This window comes from Ursus americanus, chromosome 17, assembly GCF_024610735.1.
Source record: "Ursus americanus isolate L20-20 chromosome 17, mUrsAme1.1.p, whole genome shotgun sequence".
Classification (NCBI taxonomy): Eukaryota; Metazoa; Chordata; class Mammalia; order Carnivora; family Ursidae; genus Ursus; species Ursus americanus.
The window spans coordinates 7,531,579-7,552,481 of NC_142143.1; the positions used below are offsets into that span (position 1 = coordinate 7,531,579).

At 52.0% G+C, this 20,903-nt stretch overlaps 1 protein-coding gene across 2 annotated transcripts; it reads right to left on the bottom strand.

Annotated features, from left to right (window-relative positions):
• Positions 1-1,306: 1,306 nt before the first annotated feature.
• L3MBTL2 (L3MBTL histone methyl-lysine binding protein 2) lies at positions 1,307-19,634 on the bottom strand. Of its 2 annotated transcripts, XM_045779845.2 has the most exons (18): positions 19,507-19,597; positions 18,194-18,278; positions 17,439-17,682; positions 16,019-16,152; positions 13,060-13,183; positions 12,290-12,369; positions 10,673-10,790; positions 10,095-10,229; positions 9,732-9,820; positions 6,457-6,688; positions 5,994-6,070; positions 5,716-5,820; positions 4,856-5,003; positions 4,370-4,452; positions 3,810-4,044; positions 3,257-3,322; positions 2,175-2,294; positions 1,307-1,793 (listed from the first exon to the last, which is right to left on the bottom strand). In XM_045779845.2, the coding sequence occupies exons 2-18, from the start codon at positions 18,194-18,196 to the stop codon at positions 1,681-1,683; spliced, it is 2,106 nt and encodes a 701-aa protein (XP_045635801.1). In that variant the 5' UTR covers positions 18,197-18,278; positions 19,507-19,597; the 3' UTR covers positions 1,307-1,680. The 2 variants fall into 2 exon arrangements, with proteins under 2 accessions (XP_045635801.1, XP_045635800.1); XM_045779844.2 differs by lacking the exon at positions 18,194-18,278 and having other exon boundaries at positions 19,507-19,634.
• Between the last annotated feature and the right edge of the window lie 1,269 nt (positions 19,635-20,903).

Sequence of the window (20,903 nt, forward strand, 5' to 3'; positions counted from 1 at the left end):
GAGCCTCCAGAGTTCCACGGGGACACCGCGAGCCCAAATGCATACCCAGGCCATCTTTCTCCCCTGGGGGCTGAGGCTACTGACCTGTCATCGCCCAGGTCTGGGGTGTGTGCGTGAACGACAGCGGGGGAAGAAATGGCCCCTGTCGTTGATCTTCACTGTGTTCCAAATCTAGTGACTTTTTGGGGGAATTCAGGCTGCACCAACCAGCCACTTTCTGGGCCTGGTTTCTACACCATGTGGGGCTTTCTAGTGCCTTTAGCAAAGGAGTGGGCATCAAGTTCTCTATGGAAGAAATGGCTGGAAATCAGCTTCCCTTGGGCTGGTCACCCCATCTCTGGATAACACCAAATAGCCCAGGTCCTGAGCAATTGCACGGCCAGCACCCTACCCAGCAAGCACGGGCAGTGGCAGCCTGACAGACCAGCTTGGAGAATGTAGCTGGACACCCACAGCAGCACAGCTGCACCCCCTAAAGGACAATATGGGGACCCACCTGCAGTACATCTCCACCCAAAGACAAGAAATAAAGGTTAGCCTGCCTCCACCGTACATTCCAAGAAGAGTTATTGAAGAGATGGAGAGAGGAGACCGCTTCCAAGGAAACTAACTGGGAAAAATAAAAGCAACTGAAATTTGGGCAGATACTAGGGGAGCTTCTAGAATGTAATTTCAGAAAGGAGGATGGACAGTAAAGGACAGAGAGCCAGGAACCATGACCTGTTATCCTCTTCTCCCTTCCTCCAGGGGCTCCCTTAGGGCCACCTCAGCCAGCAGGGCTGACTACTCCCCTGCCCCATGACTCTCGGGCAGGGCCGCATCTGACCTGGTTAACATGGAGAAGGCGGGGGGGGGGTGGTGGTGGTGAAAGGACAGGTCCTAGCTAAGCTGGGCTCAGAGTAGGTTAGGCGCAAAGCTGGCGGTGGTCTCCCGCCCAGCTGGGGCCTCCTCATAGCACGGGCCGGCTCGCCTTCCAGTTCTGCTGCTTCTGCAGTCCCCTCTGCCACCAAGCCTCCCCAAGTGGTGCAACAGGCGCAGGCCCCACCTCCACTCCACTGTTCCTTTTAGGAAATGAGGGGTCAGTACTCTTGCCAACAGAGAAAACAGGTTAGGGCCGCCTCACAAGTCACCAGAACCTTCCTCGTTGTCACTGCTGCTTAGCTGCCTGCCAGAGGTGGGTGCCTGCATGGGGTTCCCTGCCCACCCCAGGCTGCTGGGAGGAGCACAGCGCCATCCCCAGAGGGGAGAGGCTGCTCTACTTGGCTGCTTTCAGGCACCCACCACACCACTCACCACCAACCACAGCTGCCTCCCCCTCAGAGAGCTGCTCCAGGCCTTTATTACAGGACTTGCTTGGACACACGCACATGCACGGACTTGTCTTGCACTATGCCTGGGGGCAGCCCTCTACCCCACGGCAGGTGCGGGGTATGTGGGTGTGGGCGGAGGTTACTGTGAGGAAGAGCTTTGGGAACTGTAGCTGGAGGAGGAGTCGCTCACAGACAAATCTGGAGGCCTCGGGCAGCCCCAGTCACGCAGGCCTCTCCCGGGGTCCTTTGGCGCCCGGCCCTCACAGCACCTGCCAGAACTTAGGCAGAAAGGCTCAGTCTCCGAACTAAAGCGGTGGGGGGTGGGGGGTGGGTAGCAACAGTGGAGCCCCGGACTGGTAGTAGGGAAGGCTCAGTTGTCTGTCTCCTGTTTGATGTTCTCAATGGCAACAGGCAGCTCCGGACTCGGGGCTTTGTCAGGCGCGGCCATGTCTAGATGTTCTTCCTTCACGCGCACAGCAATGACTAAAGAGGAAGGGAGGGAAGCGGGGAGGGTGGGAGAACAGAGTGAGTATAGGTGAAACTCTGGGAAGGGCAGGGGGCTCTGACTCCCTATGAATGGGGGCCCTTGGGATGTGGCGGGGAGGTGGGAATGGCACCCTCCCCCCGGGGGGCAGGCGGCAGAGATGGAAAGGGCCCGGCTGGAGATGTGCGGCTACGTCAAATTGGTGGTGGGCGTTTGGGAAGCTCTCCAGGCCGAGTGGTCCAAGGAGGACTGCCTGGTGCCCAGAAAAGTCCCTTCACACTGGACTCTCCTCTTTTGTGCCCAGGTGGGGAAGGAGAAGGGCCGCCTCTGAGCACTGCAGCAGGCTGGCCCTGGTTTGACCCCGCCCGAGAGGCTCTTACTCTCTTCAGGAACAGGATCCGATGAGACCTTCTCTGCGCCGGCCGGCAGGTCATCCTCCAGCAGGGCCTTCTTGGACCCCTGTCTGAGGGGCCGGGTCTTGGTTGGTGGTATTCTTTTCCCTTTGAATAAAAACAGAATGAAACCCAGCACAGGCCTATCTCCATGGGAGGCTCGAAGGCTGGGGGTCTAGCGGTGAGCAGAGGGGCAGGTGCCGACGTGGGGGAACAGAGTGTGAACTCTGACACTGCCCCTCAGGGCTGTGTGCCCGAGCCTCAGAGAGCTTCTCTCCGGGAGGGGGTAACTACCAGCTGCTCCCAACCCCCCCCCAACCAGGTGTGCTTGCTGAGCTTCCTTCCTTTCTTCACCTGTGAAGTGACTTTCCCAGCCCCACCACTATGGACAGCGCAGGGTCTTCCCACATGATCAACTCCATACCCTCACACGACCCTGATCCTGCCCAGGGACTGCATCTGCTTCCTCCTTGTCCTGTTTCTGGACAACCTCTTCTCTGTGTGGTGCCACCTCACGGAGACCATCTCGCTGCCACAGGCCGGCAGCTCTAAAGGACGGCTTTACCCCCCCTCCCTCCCCACCCCACCTGCCGTCCCCCCAGGCTGAGCACGCATACGGCTGAGGATCTGTTCAGAGTGGGGCCCCGCCTAAGAAAATGATATCGAAGCTCCCACCCAAGGGTCCCAAGGGAGGAATGACAGGCTTGAGGAGAAACTGCCACCCCCCCAAATATCCTACTTTCAAACAGCAGTTGTGCACTGCCGATGGGGCCAACGGGGTTGTGCTGACTTCTGACCACAGGCCAGCAGGGATGGGGGATCCCTCCCCCTTTTCTCTCATAAATACCATCTTTGGCCTTTTCTCCTCGGGATCCTGAAGAGACTGAAGGCTCCCTATTTGTGCTTGCGTCCCTTAAGACACAGGCTGACAGGCCCGTTGGAGCCGAAGGGCAAAAGAGAGGAGATGGAGGGACCACGAAGAGCGCTACCTACGTGGTGACCCCCCCGCCCCAGAGGCCCAGCTGATCCCAAGTCCCACACCAGCCCAGCCGCTTGAGAGAAACACTTACTTTTCTTCCCAAACTGCTTCTTTTTCTTCTTTGTGGCCTCTTTGGCCTTCAGAGGTGTGGTTGGCTCTGTTGTTGAAAGATGAGGGGAAGAGGTAAGAAGAGTTTGAAGAGGACACAGTATAGACACATCCCGAGACCCCCTGCCCACACTTCACTAGCCTCCCTTACACAAGGGACACCCCAAGAAGGAAAGCCAAAGTTGGGCAATGAGAATGGGGGACGGACTGGAGAGCAGCTGTCCCTTCTTCCCACCCTCGTCACCGGGGCTGCTCCGAAGGGCCTGGGTGGTTTACCTGGGTGCACAAGGGCACGAGCATATGACAGAGTGGGCAAGATCAAGGAAGGCGCTCTGCAGGCCAGAGGGAGAGGGAGACAGACAAGTCAGGAGTGGGAGGGGGGGACACGAGGGCCACTCTTTCATTAGAAGTGGTCCAGGAGACTTCTCGGTCTCATGCCAAAGAATGAGGTAGGCATGGGGCAGGGGGAGTGGTTGGCAGGAAGGAAAAAGGAAAAAGAAAAGCCAAGAGGCCCTGGGGGCCGCGAGAGCCCAGACCTGCGGCCACAGGTGGCTGGAGCTGGTAGCCGGTGAGCTCACACCAGCCGACGGGGTAGATGTCCGGGGACTCGCAGTCCACCCACTGGTCATACTCGCTGTCCCAGCCATCGAAGTGGATGCTGAGAAGCCTGTGCACCACCCGCTTCACCGTGGCCACGCAGATGAGCCGGGGTTCCATCAGGTCCACGGCCTCCAGCTTCATGCCCACCTTGAAGCCATGGTTGGGGCAGTCCTGGGGAGGGGGACGAAGCAGTGACCATGGCAGCCAGATCCCTGCCCGAGTGGGGCTGAACCGGGGAGAGGGAGTGGGCCGGGAGTGTCTGTGGGGAAGGGTCCCCTAACAGTGATCCCATTGCTCTCTGTTCCCAACACCAGCCCCTCTGGGAAAGGGAGCAGGCTGGACTGTTTGGCAGAAGCCCTGTGGCAGAGTCTGGGACTTGTACCCTGAAGTGGCTGGTCTCCATAGTACAGACTCAAGGAAGGAGAAGGGGCTGGGAATTAACACTGACGACAGTGGCAGGGCCGCCCCAGGCCCCATGCCTCCTCGCTCTCCTCACCATGTTAAAGAGTCTCGATGGGGCTGCTTTCGACTTGGTCTTCTCCAAGTAGGTGTCCCAGCAGAAAGTGTGTGCCTCGTAGCCTGGTGGGGCAGAAACACAGATGTGGAGGGACAGGAGGGGAGGTGGGAGGGAGTCTAGGAGAGGAGCACAGACCAAACAGGCACCTGAAGCTGGGTCAGGACCCAGCCCGGAGTCTCCCCAGCAGCCTTCTTCCCTCCTCCCCAGGCTGGTATCTGCTCTAGGACCCTGGTCCTATCGTATAGGTTGCTCACTGCCTAAAGGAAGAAGTGGGAGCTCTGCTCACCACGACACCCATCAGCCACGGAGCCAAGTCAGCCCAGTGTACGGGCTGGTAGTGCTGACTAGGCTGGCTCTGACAGCTCTCCAATCCACTCTGAGACTCCAAGCCCCCGGGTCTGGCCTGGCCAGGAACCTGGGCCTGTGGGCACACTTTGCCCTTTCCCACTGTGAGGACCGTCTTACCTTTTGGGGGTGTGAGCTCAATGTCATTCTTTTGGCAGAAGGTGGCTGGGAAGATGGCGTGGGAGGAGGCATGATAACAGAACCAGTCTGAGCCATCTGTGGAGGGCCCCCCATCCACACAGATCATCAGGTAGCCGTCTAGGAGAACCTAGTGGGGGGGGGGCAGGTAGATACCATGGTATCATGAGCTGCACCCCCCATCCCAGGGTAAGGTGGCTATGGGTGGGACACAAGGTGGATGGTTCCAACTGGAGTTAGATCTCAGCCTTCCCTGAACTTCTGCTTCTAAGTACTCAGCCCCCCTGGAACCCATTCTTGTGAGGTTCTTTATCTTCCGCACTAGACAGCAAATGCTGTTCCCAGAGGGATTAAATCTGTCTTTTTCCAGTGTTTTGGGTGGTGAGCACATGGGACCAGCCTGGAGAAGACTGGCTAGATGCACAAATCAGCATGTCCCCGGCGGGGGGGGGGGGGGGGGACCAAGGTGGAGTCGTGAGCTGCTCAGGCTGCAGTAATAACGGAGGCGGTGTGCAGAGAAGTCAGCACAGCTACGGCTCCGGGCTAGGAGGGCGTGTGGCAGTGGGAAGCCCCCAGGGAGGCTGACAGGGCGGGGCCTACACCTGACACAGGACCAGGCTCAGGCCAGGTGTTCAATAAGCACCTCTCCAACGTGCCTCGGGCCTGACACGAAAGCAGGTTCTGAGCAAGGAGCAGGTTAACACCCCTACTCACAGAAGCGTGGCACTCCTGGAGCAGCCAGAGTGGGGAAGGGAGGATGGACGGGGAGTGCAGGGCTCTGCGCCACCTTGCCACCTCCCGGAAAGCCACCTTAGAGGCTGCAGGGCCAGGCCCAGGCTCACCTTGCAGATGGTTGCCACGCAGATGTTGCCCAGATTCAGGGGGTCAATGGCTTCCAGTTTCATGCCCTCCTCAAACCAACCACCTTCCGTGTAGACAGCTCGAACCTTAAAGGAACGGGACAGCTGGGGAATCTGGGTGGCCCAGGTGGAGGGTGGGGGGAGCTGGCCTCATTCACAGGCCTGGGAAGGAAACAGGGAGGGAAAGCAACACCCCGGGGTCGTGAGGCCTGGAATGGGCCTATGGGCAAGATGAGGAGTGCCTGAGGGCTGTGCCTCACCTTCTTGAACAGGTAAGGAACAGCGTCACAGTAGATTTTCCGGAAGGTGGGATGGTGGGCCATGTCGCTGCGCCTCTCTTTTGGGGCAATGGCAGGGGGAGCAAGGGAGAGAAGGGAGTTGCAGGCTGCTCACAGGGCCATCCCCCTCCCCTCCCCGGAAATGTGGGGACTGCCCTACATGTGCTGTAATCTGTATCTCGGCACCCCATGCCTCCCTGCCTAGACCAGAAGACAGAACACGTCGGGAGTGCTCTGTAGGAACTCCTGAACCTCCAGATGCTTCCCACATCATGTAGCCTCCAGGTTCGAATCGGTGAAACCCTTAGGGACTGAGTGACCTTGGTCAAATACGCAACCTCTCTGGACCTCGGTACCACCATGCACATGCTGGCGATGGTCACCCCCACCACACGGTGGTGCTATGGGGTGCAGAGGTGCTCCCACCCCGGTCCCAACAGCGGACCTGACAGCTTGATGCCGTGGCCGACTCGCCGTGACCAGCCCACTGGGTGGATCAGGGGGCTCCACATGTGGCACCAGAAGTCGTCATCACTATCGCCGTCCTCATAGAGGAGCCGAAGGCGACCCCCGATTACTGTGTCCACCACGGCCATGCGGGTCCGGGACACCTGGGACTTGTCCACCACCTCCAGCCGCATGCCTTGCCGGAAGGGGTACTTCATGCTCTCCACCATCTGCAACACCAGAGCACAGGCCTGCTGTGGTCCTGGGGCTCCCTGCCCCACCTCCCTGTGTCATCTCTTACCGTGCCCAGCACCGAGTCAGGAAATGGGCAGATGAGCCCTCCTGTCCCACCAGGTTCGACCCCAGCCCCCAATTCCCCAGGATGATGTGGGAAGACAGCACACAGCTTACAAGGTGGGCACCAAAATGCCAGCCAGTCAGTATGATGGGAAGTACAAAACCCATTTCAGACAAAGGAAACAGGTGCCCCAAAGGGCTCAAGTGACTTGCCCACACTCACCCAGATTCATTAGTGCCAGAGCTGGACCTTGAAACTGGTCCCAGCGTTCAGCCTTGTGCGCTTTCCTGCTGCCCTCCACCTCCCGGCTGATGGCACATACTACACTCATGGCCAGAGAGCTGAGGGCCCCGGGGCCTCCACGTGTCTAATTACAGCTGTGAACCCACTAGGCTGCAGCTCTGAACAGCTACCCTACTCTGACCCAGCAAGGGACAGTGACTGAGATGCCCACAAGCTGTTCTAGAGAGCCTTGATGACAGGCCACGGGATGAGGGGGTAGGAGAGTCTTTCAGGTCACTGTGATCTCAGTGCCGTCCTGCCTGGGGTAGGGAAATGGGAACAGTGAGCTCTGTAGGGCTTTCCAGCCCAGGGAAAACCAGCCCCAGCCTAGGCACGGTGGGGACTAAGCCGTGCTATTTTTTTTTTTTTTTTTTAAGATTTATTTGTCAGAGAGAGAGAGGGAAAGAGAGCGTGCACACGCACAAGCAGGGGGAGAGGCAGGCAGAGGGAGAAGCAGGCTCCCTGCTGAGCAAGGAGCCTGATGTGGACTAGATCCCAGGACTCTGGGATCCTTAACCGACTGAGCCACCCAGGCGTCGCTAAGCCATGCTATTTCAAAGCCCACCAGGATGGGGAGCATCTCCAAGGTCACAAAGCAGCTATCAGACAAAGCTGATAAGAGTCCTACACCACAGTCAGACATCAGCTCAAAACTGACTGCCTGATTGGCCCATTTAGGAGAAAGACACAGGGTGAGGCCTGGGTTGGGGTCCCTCCGGGCCACCTTCCCCTCCTAGCCTTTCCTGACTCATTCCTTTCTTTTACGAACACCCAGGGCAGCCCACAGTCCAACACTACTTTTGTGGCCTCTGTTCAGTCACACCCAGAACCTGAGCTCCATAGTGGTAGAAGCCAGGTTTGGGAGGATTCATTTCTACTATCTCAGCTCCAAGCACAGAACTAGGCACAGAGTTAGTGCTCAATCAATGTTTTTTCTCACCTGACAAACACATAGTACACCCCTGACCTTGGCTGATGGGTCATTCATTCAAAACATTTTACTCAGCACTTATCACACTGTAGGCATCAAAGGAACTAGACTGGATTTGGATTAGAGCTTCCTTTACAAACCTACCCCTCTTTACCCTCCCTACCCCCAATCCTCAGACGCAGCTGCTTTTGTATCCACTGCAGGACTGGGTATATGACAGTGAGTCATCGTGTGCTTGCTGACTGGTTCACACGGAACCAGAATCAAGCTTTTTTCTTTTTTAAAGTAGGCCCCATGCAGAGTGTAGAGCCCAACTCAGGGCTTGAACTCACGACCCTGAGATCAAGACCTCAGCTGAGATCAAGAGTTGGACGCTTAACTGACTGAGCCACCCAGGGGCCCCAGAATCAAGCTCATTTTAATTTAAGCAGTAGAGAGGTCGGCTTGATGATGCTGGTGGCCTGCACCCCCCACAATCACCTGCCTTCGCTTCAGACAAGTCCTGGCTGAGGACGAGTGAGCACTCGTTTTCAACTGCTGAATCTGCCCGCTGTGCGAGCTGCTATGAGTGCAGGAGAAAGAGCTTACAGGTTTGTTGGAGAGTATGTTGGAGAGTATGGGGCGCCTGGGTGGCTCAGTCGGTGAAGCGTCTGCCTTCGGATCAGGTAACGATCTCAGGGTTCTGGGATCGAGCCCTGTGTCGGACTCCCTGCTCAGGAGGGAGTTTGCTTCTCCCTCTCCCCCCTGCTTATGCTCTATCACGATCGCTCTCAAATAAATAAAATCTTTTTTTAAAAAAAAGTATAAAAAGAAAAATTAGCAAAATACAGAGAAATAAAGAGCAAATGAACAGTACCCAGCAAGTTCAAATAAAGCAAAAATCATTTCTACTTTAGGGAAAAAAGCCAGGGAAAGCTTCCTCGAGGTGCTAGAACCATTCCTTTCCATAGGCCCACTCTCCACCAGCTAAGACTCACGGTGGCAACCTCCTCACCAGGTGTCCGGTGCCTTGGATGAGAGGGCCCCAGCTTCTAGTCCATCCTTACTTTCCACTCTTGGCTTCCAGACCACCCCTACCCCACCCATCAGGGTAGAATTCAAAGGCCATTTTCTCCAAGAAGCCCTCCTTGACAGCTGCTCCCCTTCAGGCCACAGGACCCGTTCAACCATCTGCCACAGCTGCAGCTGCTCGGCATCCCCTGGTCGCTGCTGTGCCGCTTACAGAGGCAATGTGGAAAGCACACCTGTGCGCATGCGGGTCAGCAGTCCAGGCCCCCATGCAAGCGAGCCCCACAACAGAGGCTCTGGCATACAGAAGTGGCAGAAACGAAATCTTCACTATGTATCCTTGTATTCCCTTTGAATTTTTACCATGTGCGTGATTCTTTAAGTTAAAGAACTAAATTTTATAAAATTAAAATTAAAAGCCACAGAGATAATTCGGAGGCACACCCCTGGTTCAGAACCCAGACCGGAGATTCCTGAACACAGGGTCTGTATTCCCACAGTTCCCTGTACACAAGTACCTAATAAAATCTATGGAACGAATGCTCCTGAAAAATGCTATGAGCAAAGGTAAGGCTCTGGAGACAAAGCAATGTGATCAACATGGCTGGATCAGAGTCTGGGTTGGCACGGCTAGTCTGCCAGCTAAAGACTGGCAAACAAGGGAGTCTTTGAGAAATGAGTGGCATGGACAGAGAAAATGGAAAAGGGGCAGGAAGGAGATCAGTTAAGAGACCCAAAGTGCTCACTGCCAGACCTTGATATGGAAATCCACGGGAAGTGTCCTGGAGCCCACCAACCGTTTCATGAGGTACCCCTTCCAGTCGGTGAACTTGGCATGGATGGCTGTGGAGACACAGCAGAATCCTGGTTATACAGACTGACAACGCTCCCACCAACAGGGGGTGCCAGAGAAACTTATTTCTGCGTCTTCAGGCCAGCCATCACATCTTACAAAACCCGCTGTACAACCTGGATCTGCCATGGGGCTTCTGAGACTGGGGAGGACAGGAAGCAGGCTGGCAAGTGGGTTCTGTTCTGGTCTAACCTAAGACAAAGGGTGCCCCTTTTACCAAGGGCTCTGCAGGAACCACGACAGGGAATGTTCTCATCAACTCACTCCGTGGGGGCACCAGGATCTTGCTGTTGATGGCACACCAGCCAATGGGGTGGACGTCCACCGTTCCCAGGTTACACCAGAAGTCATGGCTGGCATCATTTTCAAAGCCCTCGTACCGGAGCAGTACCCGGTACCCTGAAAGAAGGAGGGCACCAGTGAGCAAGGGCGGGATGGGGAAAGGTATATTCTCAGGCCTTCTTTCTTCTCAAGCCTAAACTCGACTCTTATTCTAAGAACTCCTTCTGGGCAAGTGGGGTCCCTGTTGTTCACAAAGTCACAGCCAAAATAAACCCATGCCACATACTTGGAAAGCAGTATGGCATAGCAGGAAGAATTAAGTTTCTGCAGCCTGGTCATTCCTGGAAAAAGCCTTAAAAGGGGGAGTTTCCAAACTTGCCATGCTTTGCAGCCTCTTCGAAGCCAGGGAAGGTAGGAGAATCCCAAGAACGGACGGGCAGAAACTCCAGCGGGTGGTCTTTTTGTTTGCTCTATGAAGCCAATTTCTGCCTGCGACACTGCCCATCTGTGCGATGTCACTCTCCGAACCTGGACCCTGTCTTGGCCAGAGGAGTACCCACCTGCGGCCTGGATGACAGAGGCGATCCAGTACACCCGGCTGGGGAGCACGGCGTCGCTGTTGAGCACCTCCACCTTCATCCCCTTCATCACATCTTCCCACTGGTCATAGAGTGGAACCTGTGTGGGCATGAGAGCATTCGGGGGGACGGTGAGCAGCCTGAGCGGACAGGGGAGAGTGGCTGGCCTCATGAGCCGTCGCGTCCTTCTCTGCACCTCAGTGCACATGACTCACGGCGTGTGGCAAGCCAGGCATGGGACTAGGGATGAAGAGATGAGCAAGACGAGTCCACTGTCCCTGAAGAGCTGAGGCAGGACTATGGGGGTGGGGGAATGGGACGGGAGGGTGGGTGTAACAGCCAGACATCCAGTCAGCCAGCCAAGTGCTCATCTTTACAGGACCAGCTCCTCACTCTATCGTCCTGGGCATATCACACCTGTGCCGTTTGTGCACCAGTGACAACACCCAACATCGCCTGGTGCTCGCCATGTACCAGGGACTGTCCGTGGCACAAATACCACCTCTTTCAATTGTCACTCAAGCCTGGGCAGTAGTCTCCTAGCTATCACCATGCTGGCTCTCACACACTACATTCTTTCTCCACTTCTCCAACTGGTCTCCTCTTCAGATACTCTCCAGCAGCAGTGGACCCTTCCTGCTTGCCTTCCCTGTATCTAATCCTCACTTTGCACCAACAGCACCTTGATTCTCTGGAGAAACTCACCCTTTTATTCATTCTCACCCTGGCTTAAGCTAATTGGGGTATCCCATTCCACCTCTCTGGCCAGAGAGTGGGTCTCTCAGAGAACCTAGAAATGTTTATGCTACCCAGGCACACAAGGGCTGGCTTGGCAGAGCTTATGAAATCAGGTATGCTGAATGCAAGTATGACATAACTCCCCTGCAAGTGAAAACTCAGGGCAAAAGAACTTCCCACTAGGAAAGCTGTGCGCCTGCAACAGCGATGCAGAGAAACTTCCCAACTTTCCACTGTCCACGGCACTGCCAGAGTTCAGCGGCTACCAGGAGGGGATCCTGGTCAGACGACTCCAAGAGTAAAGAGGCCTCCTCTTCCACTTCCTGGCTTGGAAGACCGAACAGGGGTGCTGCTTTAGGCGGCTCCCTGGCCCACAGACAAGACAGCGGGCAGCATCTCTGCTTGTCCTTTCACTCCAGGCCCAGCCCCCCAGGGCCTCACTCTTCTGTGCTCTCTGGGCAGAAGTGGGCTCCAGGAGGATTCCCATCTGCCTCCCACGGACCAGGGGGCCCAGGGCAGTTCAGAACAAGCTTTCAGTGGGAAAACACAGAACAACGGGGAAGAAAGAAGAAAAGGATTTCTAGTACAAAGTTCCATTATGTAAATAAGCAGAGTGAGGACCTCAGAGGGAAGCATGGTGCTAGAAGGCCTTGATAAGGCTTTGTAGGAAGATGCTGAAAAAAGGTGGACAGAAAGGTAATCGAGCAAGTGGCAAAGCTGGACTGCGCCCACCCAGACCTCACCACTGTTCTCTTCCTGGTGCTAATGCCCAGCTTGGAATGCCTGGGAAGCTGGCAGGTGAGAGGGGCGGCGAGCGCCCGGGTTCCCAGCTCTTCCCTCCCTCATCTCCAGGGCACTCACATGCTTGAAACAGCTGACAGGAGCAGCTTTGTAACTGTGATCCTTCAGGAACTTCCCCCAGTCGAAACCCAAGACCAGCGCTGCAGAAAGAGGAAGAGTTGAAAGTCAGCAGCCCTGCTAGGAACCTGGCCCCCAGGAGCCTGTAGAAGCAGGTCCTTCCCCACCCGGGCGGCCCCATACCTGCCCCACTAGTGGCCATTAGAACAGGGCTGGACCTTATCCAAAAGGTGACAGACTCTCAGAAGTGGAGGAAACATTCAAGGGAAATGTCTGATCTTTCTTCCCCGGAAAAGAGAAGGGAATCCAAAGACCCTGAGGCTTAAATTCCTTTGACCTCCCCCAACCTCTCGTTGCTTATCTGAACAGGTGGGAGGGGCACAGTCAGAACTCAGACCACCTAGCGCTTTTATGCTTAGAACCTGCTATACACACTCAGGGAGAGAGGTTCTTTCCTTACCCCACCACCCCTCTCCAAACCAGAGGGGGTCTCCGCTGCCCGGGAAATAAAAGCCACAGGGCCAAAAGCAATACAAGAGAAAAGAAGCTAATTCTTGGCTTCTAAATTCCTGGCACTTCAGGAGTGACTAAAGGGATTTTCTGGGGTAATTTCCACATGACCTACCAATGGGGAAGATGGAATCCACAGTGAGCCTGGGCCAAGCTGCCCCATCTTTCCCATTCCTGGCTCCTAGGCAGGCCACCCCAGAACAGGCACCCCACTCCCACCGACCGCCAGCAGCTTCCTGAGCACCAGTGCCCTGCTGTCTTACCGTCTTGCCCTGTTGGTGTCCCATCTGCTAGCTGTCCTGTCCCTTGCGAGTGGAGGAAGGCTCCGATTTTGGCAGACCAGGCTGCCTTGTGCAGGACTTTGGCTTTCTTGGTTGGTGGTTTACCCTGAAGGGAGGAGAACAGGTGTGTCGCCCAATGGCTGAGACTGCCTAGGTTCAAATTCTGCTATTCAGCCAGTTACTTAACCTCTCCAGTTTCATTTGTAAATCAAGTGGATAACAATAACAATCTTAACTCAGAGGGGGTGGCAAGGATGAGAGTTCCGGTATTAGGCCCAGCACTCAGTAAGTGCTTAGCTATTGTTCAGGGAGGACTGGGGTCTGCAAGCTACAGGACAGGGAGGGACACTTGTTCTATCTTTTCTTTTAAGCCTTTGATTGCTCCAGGAAATTTTCCCTCCCGGCTTCAACTCTCAGACATCTCCGCTGTCTCCTTCCTCTGGTGCTCCCACAGACTTACAGCAGAGAGTGGGCTTCGGACGTCCGTAAACTGAGTCAGGAGGCAGTATTTTGTACAAATACATGAATGTTTTGGAGCAGGTCTGTGGCTTTCATCAGGTGCTCCAAGGGGGCATCCCAAAATGTGAAAGGCCACTAATCTGGTCTATAATTTGTAACTTAAGCACTGCTCAGAAAGGCCCAGAGAATTTTTATTTTTTTATTTTTATTTTTAGAGAGGGAAGGAGGGAAAGAGAGGGGGAGAATGAAGGTGGGGAGGGTACAGAAGGAGAGGGAAAATCTTTTTTTTTTTTTTTTTTTTTTTTTTTGAGAGAGAATCTTAAGTAGATTCCACGCTCAGCTTGGAGCCTGACACGGGCGCCATCTCACAACGCTGAGATCATGACCTGAACCGAAATCAAGAGTCAAATGCTCAACTGACTGAGCCACCCTGCCAGATAATTTATTTAAAAAGATCAGTGAAGTAAAAGTGTGAGTTTAAAGCCCACACAGACCTGAGGTCAAAGCCTGGCTCTTAAATTTCATTTGTATACCTCTATAGTAAGTTACTAAAAATGTTTGAGCCTTTAAAATTGGAATTTAAGGGGCACCTGGGAAGCACAGTCAATGGAGCATGCAACTCTTGCTCTTGGGGTTTTAAGTTCAAGCCCCATGTTTGGTGTAGAAATTTCTTTAGGAAAAAAACCTTAAATAAAATAGGAATTAAAAAAACTCATTTTTAAGAGATCATTGGTTGGACTCAGTCCAAATGCTTAGCAAGTACTCCCAAACTGTAGCTATTAACAATACTATTATTAGCTCACCGAGGAGAGAGATTTTTCCACACCGACTAAAATCTGCACTACGAGGGAAACAACAAACAGCAATTATCTCACAAAAGTGAGAGATAAATTGTAGGAAGTACTAAGCAGAAGACCTGGCACATTGTGACTTTCAATAAATGTCAGAGCAGTGGGTCTCAAGCTTTGCTACGCATTACAGTCACCTGGGGGGGGGAGCGTCTTTAAAGTCCCTATGTTCAGGTGGCAACTGGCTGGCTCAGTCGATGGAGTGTGTGCCTCTTAAGACTATTTATTTATTTGACAGAGAATGAGTATGAGGCGAGGAGGGGGAGGCAGACTTCCTGCAGGGAGCCTGGCACAGGGCTTGATCCCAGGACCCTGAGATCATGACCTGAGTTGAAGGCAGATACTTAACCGACTGAGCCACCCAGGCACCCCGAGTGTGTGACTGTTGATCTCGGGGTTATGAATTCGAGCCCCACGTTGGGTATATATATTTATGTGTATATATATAAATATACACATTTATATATATATATTTATTACATATAAAATTATATATATTAGATTTATAATTTACATAAATACACACACACACACACACACACACATATATATAAAATATATATATAATAGTAAAAAATAAAGCCCAGGCCACAATCCATCCTAATTAAATCAGAACCTAGGGAGTAAGACTAAGCATCGATATTTTATTTTATTATTATTTTTTAAAAGTTTTTTTTTTTTTTTTTTTTGGTAATCTCTACACCCAACATGGGGCTCGAGCTCACAGCCTAAGATCAAGAGTCTCAGTATTTTGAACACTCTCCAGGTGATCCCAACGTGCAGGGAAGTTTGTAAACCAGTGTTGTGGATGGTGTCCATAGTTACCAGGAAACCACAAAGTCAGGCACCTGAGATCACAGTCCAGTTCCAGCTCTGCTGCTCTTCCAACAGAACTACCTTAGGTAAGTCATTCTTCCTCTCTGGACCTCAGCACACTTCTCAACTAATGTGTGGGTTAGACAACATATCTCTTTAAGAATCCTTCCATTTACAGGGGTGTCTGGTGGCTCAGTCCATGGAATGTCCGACTCTTGATTTTGGCTCAGGTTATGATCTCAGGGTCATGAGACTGAGCCCCAAGTTGGGCTCCACGCTGGGTGTGGAGCCTGCTTAAGTAAGATTCTCTCTCTCCCACTCACTCTGCACCGCTCACGATTGCTCTCTCTCAAAAAAAAAAAAAAAAAAAAAGTAAGACTTTCTAGGTGGCTGCCTGTGACATGGAGGCAGAGACAAGTTATCAACTTCCCAAACCTACACTGTGGTTGGTGAAACATATGCCTGTCTTCTAGCTTCCTTTCAGAGCATTTATAAAAGTATGGGGGGGGGGGCAAAGACCAAGGGTATCAGGCTCCCCCAAGGCTCTTGTTTAAAACATACTAAACACATCAGACTATGCAGGAGGTGAAGGTGGGGAATGAGAGCAGCTCTAGAAATCTGCAATTTAACAAGCTCCATAAATGGATTCCTCTGCCCTTTAAATTTCAGAGCACAATAAATAGCAGGAAACTTACAACCTCAGATGGCCACAAGCAAGCTCCTCCCCAGCCCTCTTGGCCTCTTGCCATCAGCCAGTTGGTTGCTCCTGTCTCTGCTCCCAGGACCCCAGAAGGGCCTTCCAAGTGACTGCCTCTCACCTGTAATCTGGCCAAGATACTGGCTTTCTTGGAGTTGGAGGAGTAGCTCCTGGAACAGGAAACGCTGCAGAATCTCTTAGTCTTGGAGAAGAAGGCTTCCCTTGTACCCACGATACCACACATCTCACAGACAGCTGGGAAGAGAACTTAGCACGTGACCCACCTAATATGATCACCCCAAATCAAACAAAACGATGGGCTCTTCAAAACCTAGAACGGTGCATTAACCAGGTGAGTCCCAGCCCCTAGTCAGACTGACACGACTGGAACAGGAGCAGGAGGTTTGTGTACAGCTGAATCTGTTTTGTCTAAGATAAGCTGCCTGGCATCCCCTGGCTATATGTCAACAGTGGAGCGAAGGAAAATCCACAGGGCAACACGTGAGTGTTGGAAAGTCTGTAAAGAGGAAAACGAGAAGAAAAAAAGTGCCTACATACCTAACTTCTGTGGATTTTCTTCTCATCTATAAAGAGACTGAACTAGATCAGTGTTTCCATCCTGACATCATATTAGAATCACCTGAGGAGCTTAAAAACTACCTAAGCCTGAGATTCTCATTAACTGGTCTATGGCGGGACATAGGCATCTGTAGTCTGTTAAAAGCTCCCCAGGTGATCCTAATGCACAGCCATGATAGAGAACCCCTGGACTCAATGGTCTCTAATGGTTCTAGTTCCGGAGTTCTAAGATTCTAAGAGAAAGGCTGGAAGAAGATAGAAGAGAGAAAGATTTTTAAAAAAAGGGGGGGGGGAGAAGACAGGTAGATGGAAAGGAAGAGGCAAGTGGCAGAGTATTAGATCACTGTTCTAAAGAGTGCAGGCACTAGGGGACAGGAGTATCCTCACAGACATCTAGCCCCTCCTTCTTCACGGGCAGTCCATACACTGGGGCCCCTGACACAGGGATCCAGCAGCTGTCCAAGTAGCACAGCTTGGAAATTAACTGGCTTCCAGATGCTCTATGGGGATTCTCATCAGTAATCCTCTCCCCAGGAAGTCACTTTATTCTGTATTTTCCACACCCCCATCCCAACCAAAGTCCAATCCACAAGCTATTTCTTGTCCTTTCCCGGATAGTAAATCAGAACATTTTAGGTGTCCTTCTCAACATCCAGGCTTAAAAATCAACCAGCTATTCACAAAAATGTAAAAGCAGCACCACATTAATGACTGGCATCTAATGTGTGCCACATAAATATTACTCGTATGAAAGACCAAAGGAAATCGCAATTTGAAATCAGATTGCAGCAGAGGAAATGCCCCTTGGGGCTACTTGGGGCACTTCTGTCTCTTTCAGAGGCCCTTAGACATCAGGTCAAGCAACTTTTACACCTGGACAGCTCTGCCCACATGGCCTATATCCCCCTCTTCCTCTATAGCCTCCTGAAACCGCCCATCTTCAGGGGACACTCTGAAAGCACCTGGCTCAGAACCACTGCCATCCAAGGAGCGGGGAGTCCCAGGGCTGAGCAAATGCAGGGGGGAGGTAGGCAGCTCCCCTGCTTCCCGATCCTCATTTTCTGCTTCACTTGACTCCTCCAGATAGGAGCTGCTCTCGCTGCCCGCACTGCTGTTATAGCTCCGGAAACTGTCATAGCCACCAAAGAGCTCCAAGTCGTCCTCCTCTTCCTCTTCTTCTTCCATACGTTCTGAAGATGGAGTCTCCTAGTGGAAGGATGACACAAACCAGGCAGGAAGAATCAGGTCTGACATAGTGTATGGACAAGGATGCAGGTGTGTGTCAACTCCCTTTTTAATTCTTGGTCAACACCTTTGGGCCAAGTGGCAGGCAGAATCAAATACCCCTTTTGCAAACACCAGGATCATTACTCTTGTTTATACAGTTCTTAACTGCAACTCATCAGAATAGCTTAACGAGACAGAAAATATGTATTAGGAATTCACCGAGCCCCTCCTGTGGATTTGTAAATGATGACATTTTAGCATGATTTACATAGAATACAATGATGTGAAAATACTCTTAAGTTATCTCATAAAGACTTTCTGGGGAAGATGTATATTAGAATATCATTCTTCCCCCTTTAGCATATGTACACCAAAACAATCTCAATTCAGAAACAATTTCAGCCACAGAAAAGTTAATTTGGGACACAGACTGCCCTAAGGAGGATTTGGGAAAGAGAAGACACAGTAGTTAGAACATAGTGGGATGTACCATAGCTCTGGACTCAGCTCCGATCCTAACTAGCTGTGGGTCTTTGTGCAAGTCATTTAACCACTCTGGGTCTCAACTTTCTCATCTATGAAATAAGAAAAGTAGTTAGTTCACAGGATGTGAAATGTAAATGAGATATTGTGTATCAGTCTAACTGGCACTTAGTAGAAAAGGTCCCAGACCAGGGCTCAAATACCATCTCTACTCCTGACTAGCTGTATGATCTGCAGCAAATCAGTCTCTTGGTGCATTAGTTCCCACATCTGTAAATGAGGATATCACCGCTTTCAGAAGCTTTGAGGGAGAAATAAGGATTAATACAAGTATAGCACTCAAAACAGTGACTTGCATGTAGCAAGTGTTCGGTACATGTTGGCAATTATTACTGGTTAAAACCATGGGCTTTCAAACCAGATTTGCCTGGGTTTGAATCCTGGCTCTACCACTTAACTGTGATTTTGTGCAAGATATCGAACCTCGCTGCTCTCAGTTTCTTCATCAGTACAACGGAGATAATAGCAAGCTTTCTTTAGATGACTAGAATGAAGACTGAGATATAAAGCCTAGTTCTGTTTCCAGCAGTTCGTGACAGCTCTAAAAGCATGAGCTATTATTCTTATTCTCCTTTACTCTTATAGAATTTTTGAGCTATTCCATTTTATGTTTACAACTACATACTCAAATGTATGACCGAATTTAAATACAAGGTGACCAGAAGCCAAATGACGCAAGGATGAGTGGGTGACAGGTTGTAGGAGAGTGGGGGAAAGTTTTGGAGCCTGCAAGACTGAGTGTCCATCTCCTTCACTTTACAGCTGTGTGGCCTTCCTGGGGAGTCACCACCTGTCTGTAAGCCTCAGCTACTTTAACCATAACAACGAAACAGTGACACAGGATTGTTGTGAGTATACTGGGCGATAATGCACGTGAACGCTCCAGACACGTAGTTTTATGAAACTTTAATCTCCCCCACGTCCCACCAGGATGTCGCTGGCCTCCTAATCCCCAAAGAAACGACCACGAGAGAGGAAGGACAAAGGAGATTCAGGAGCTCTCAGATCCTGAACCCAGTTCCCTTTTCCCCAGGCCAGGGAGCTGTTCCGCCCTGAACCACTCGCCGGACGTCGGCCCCAGCAGTATGGGCGCAAATGGCAACGCCAATCGCCTCTGGCCCTGCTCAGCCTAACTACCTCAGTTTATCCATCCTTCTACTCTCCACCCTCCAGGCGTCGCTAAAAGGCCTAAAGAACGGTCCCGCGTGAGAGGTTCTCGGGGCTCCCTTTCCCAGTCACGATAAATCCTCTCCCTCTCACCTCGACGCCCCGAGTTTTCTCCATGAGACCTAACACCGTTTCTTCAACCGTCACCAGGTGCAGGAAGCCATATTGGCCTCGCGGCTCTTCCTGAGCGCAGTCATTGGCCGCCTCCCAGAGCCGCGGGCCAATCACGCTGCAGGAAGGAGGCAAAGCCGGTTCTGCGCTCGCCCGCGCTCCTGCCCCTGGGGGCGGGGAAGCCGCGGAGGCTCTTGGGACTTGTAGTTCTCCTGTGGTTGAGCGTGGAAGCGGACGTTGCTATAGCGATGTGAAAATCCCTGGGCGCTGCCCCTGCCGCAGCCGGGGCAGACCTCATTTCTGTACACTAAACTCCTCCTTTCACCCCTACCCCATTCCTTAGCAATTACCGAGCACATACGATGGGTACTGTTCCAGACACCAGGAATGACATCGCATTCTCCCTGATTAGAAGAATTTTAAGGTGCCCTTGGGCCGGGCTGGCTAGCAGAGAGACTCATCTCCAGTTCAGGCAGAAACTGGAATGCTCTTATGCCCAGTGCTATAAATGTCTCACACGCTCAAAATCCTGCAACGCTGCCCCTCCATCACCATCTCCTGAATAAAACCTCGAATATGAGGCACTCTGCCTCACTCGTTTTGGATGTCCCACACCTCCTTTAAACACTCCGTTCTAGGGGCTGTGGTGGAGCTTTACAAACAGCTCAAATCTGGAGACAGCCAATCACCCTATCAAAGATGAAGCGGTGGCTCTTTCCGAGATCACACAGGATTGGAATTTAAGGTTTAGTCCAAATTCTTTCCCCGTGCTACACTGTGCTCTAATTAATTAAGAATTGAAATGTAGGGGTACCTGGCTGGCTCAGAGAAACGTGGGGCTCTTGATCTCAGGGTGGTGGCTTCGAGCCCCACTAGGTGTAGAGATCACTAAATAAATAAAAAATAAATAAACTTTAAAAAATAGACAAAAGAAAGAATCTAAATGTAATAAGTGGGGGCTGAATATATGTTAAAAATATTTCTAAATTTAAGGTTCTCCACATAGATATGAAAGTCTTTGATTTTTCCTTTCTTCAACCCCTTCTACCACCATATTCATGCAATCAACCAGTATTGTTGGTTCTACATCCAAAATATAGCCTGTAACCCTCCACCACTACCACCTGAATAGAAGCCACCAGCCCATACAACACCCCTCCAACAGTCCCTGTTTGAGTTCTCACCCTCTTTAATGCATACAGGTCATTTAAATCATAAGCCAGGCCATGTTCATCCTCTTGCTTAAAACCTCTGCTAGCTTCCCCTTGTACTTTGAATAAAATTCAAACATTTGGCAAGACCTGAATGACCCTCTGCTTTCTCTTCAGCCTGGTCTGTACTACCCTCTCCACTTTCACTGCATCCATCCACTCACTTCC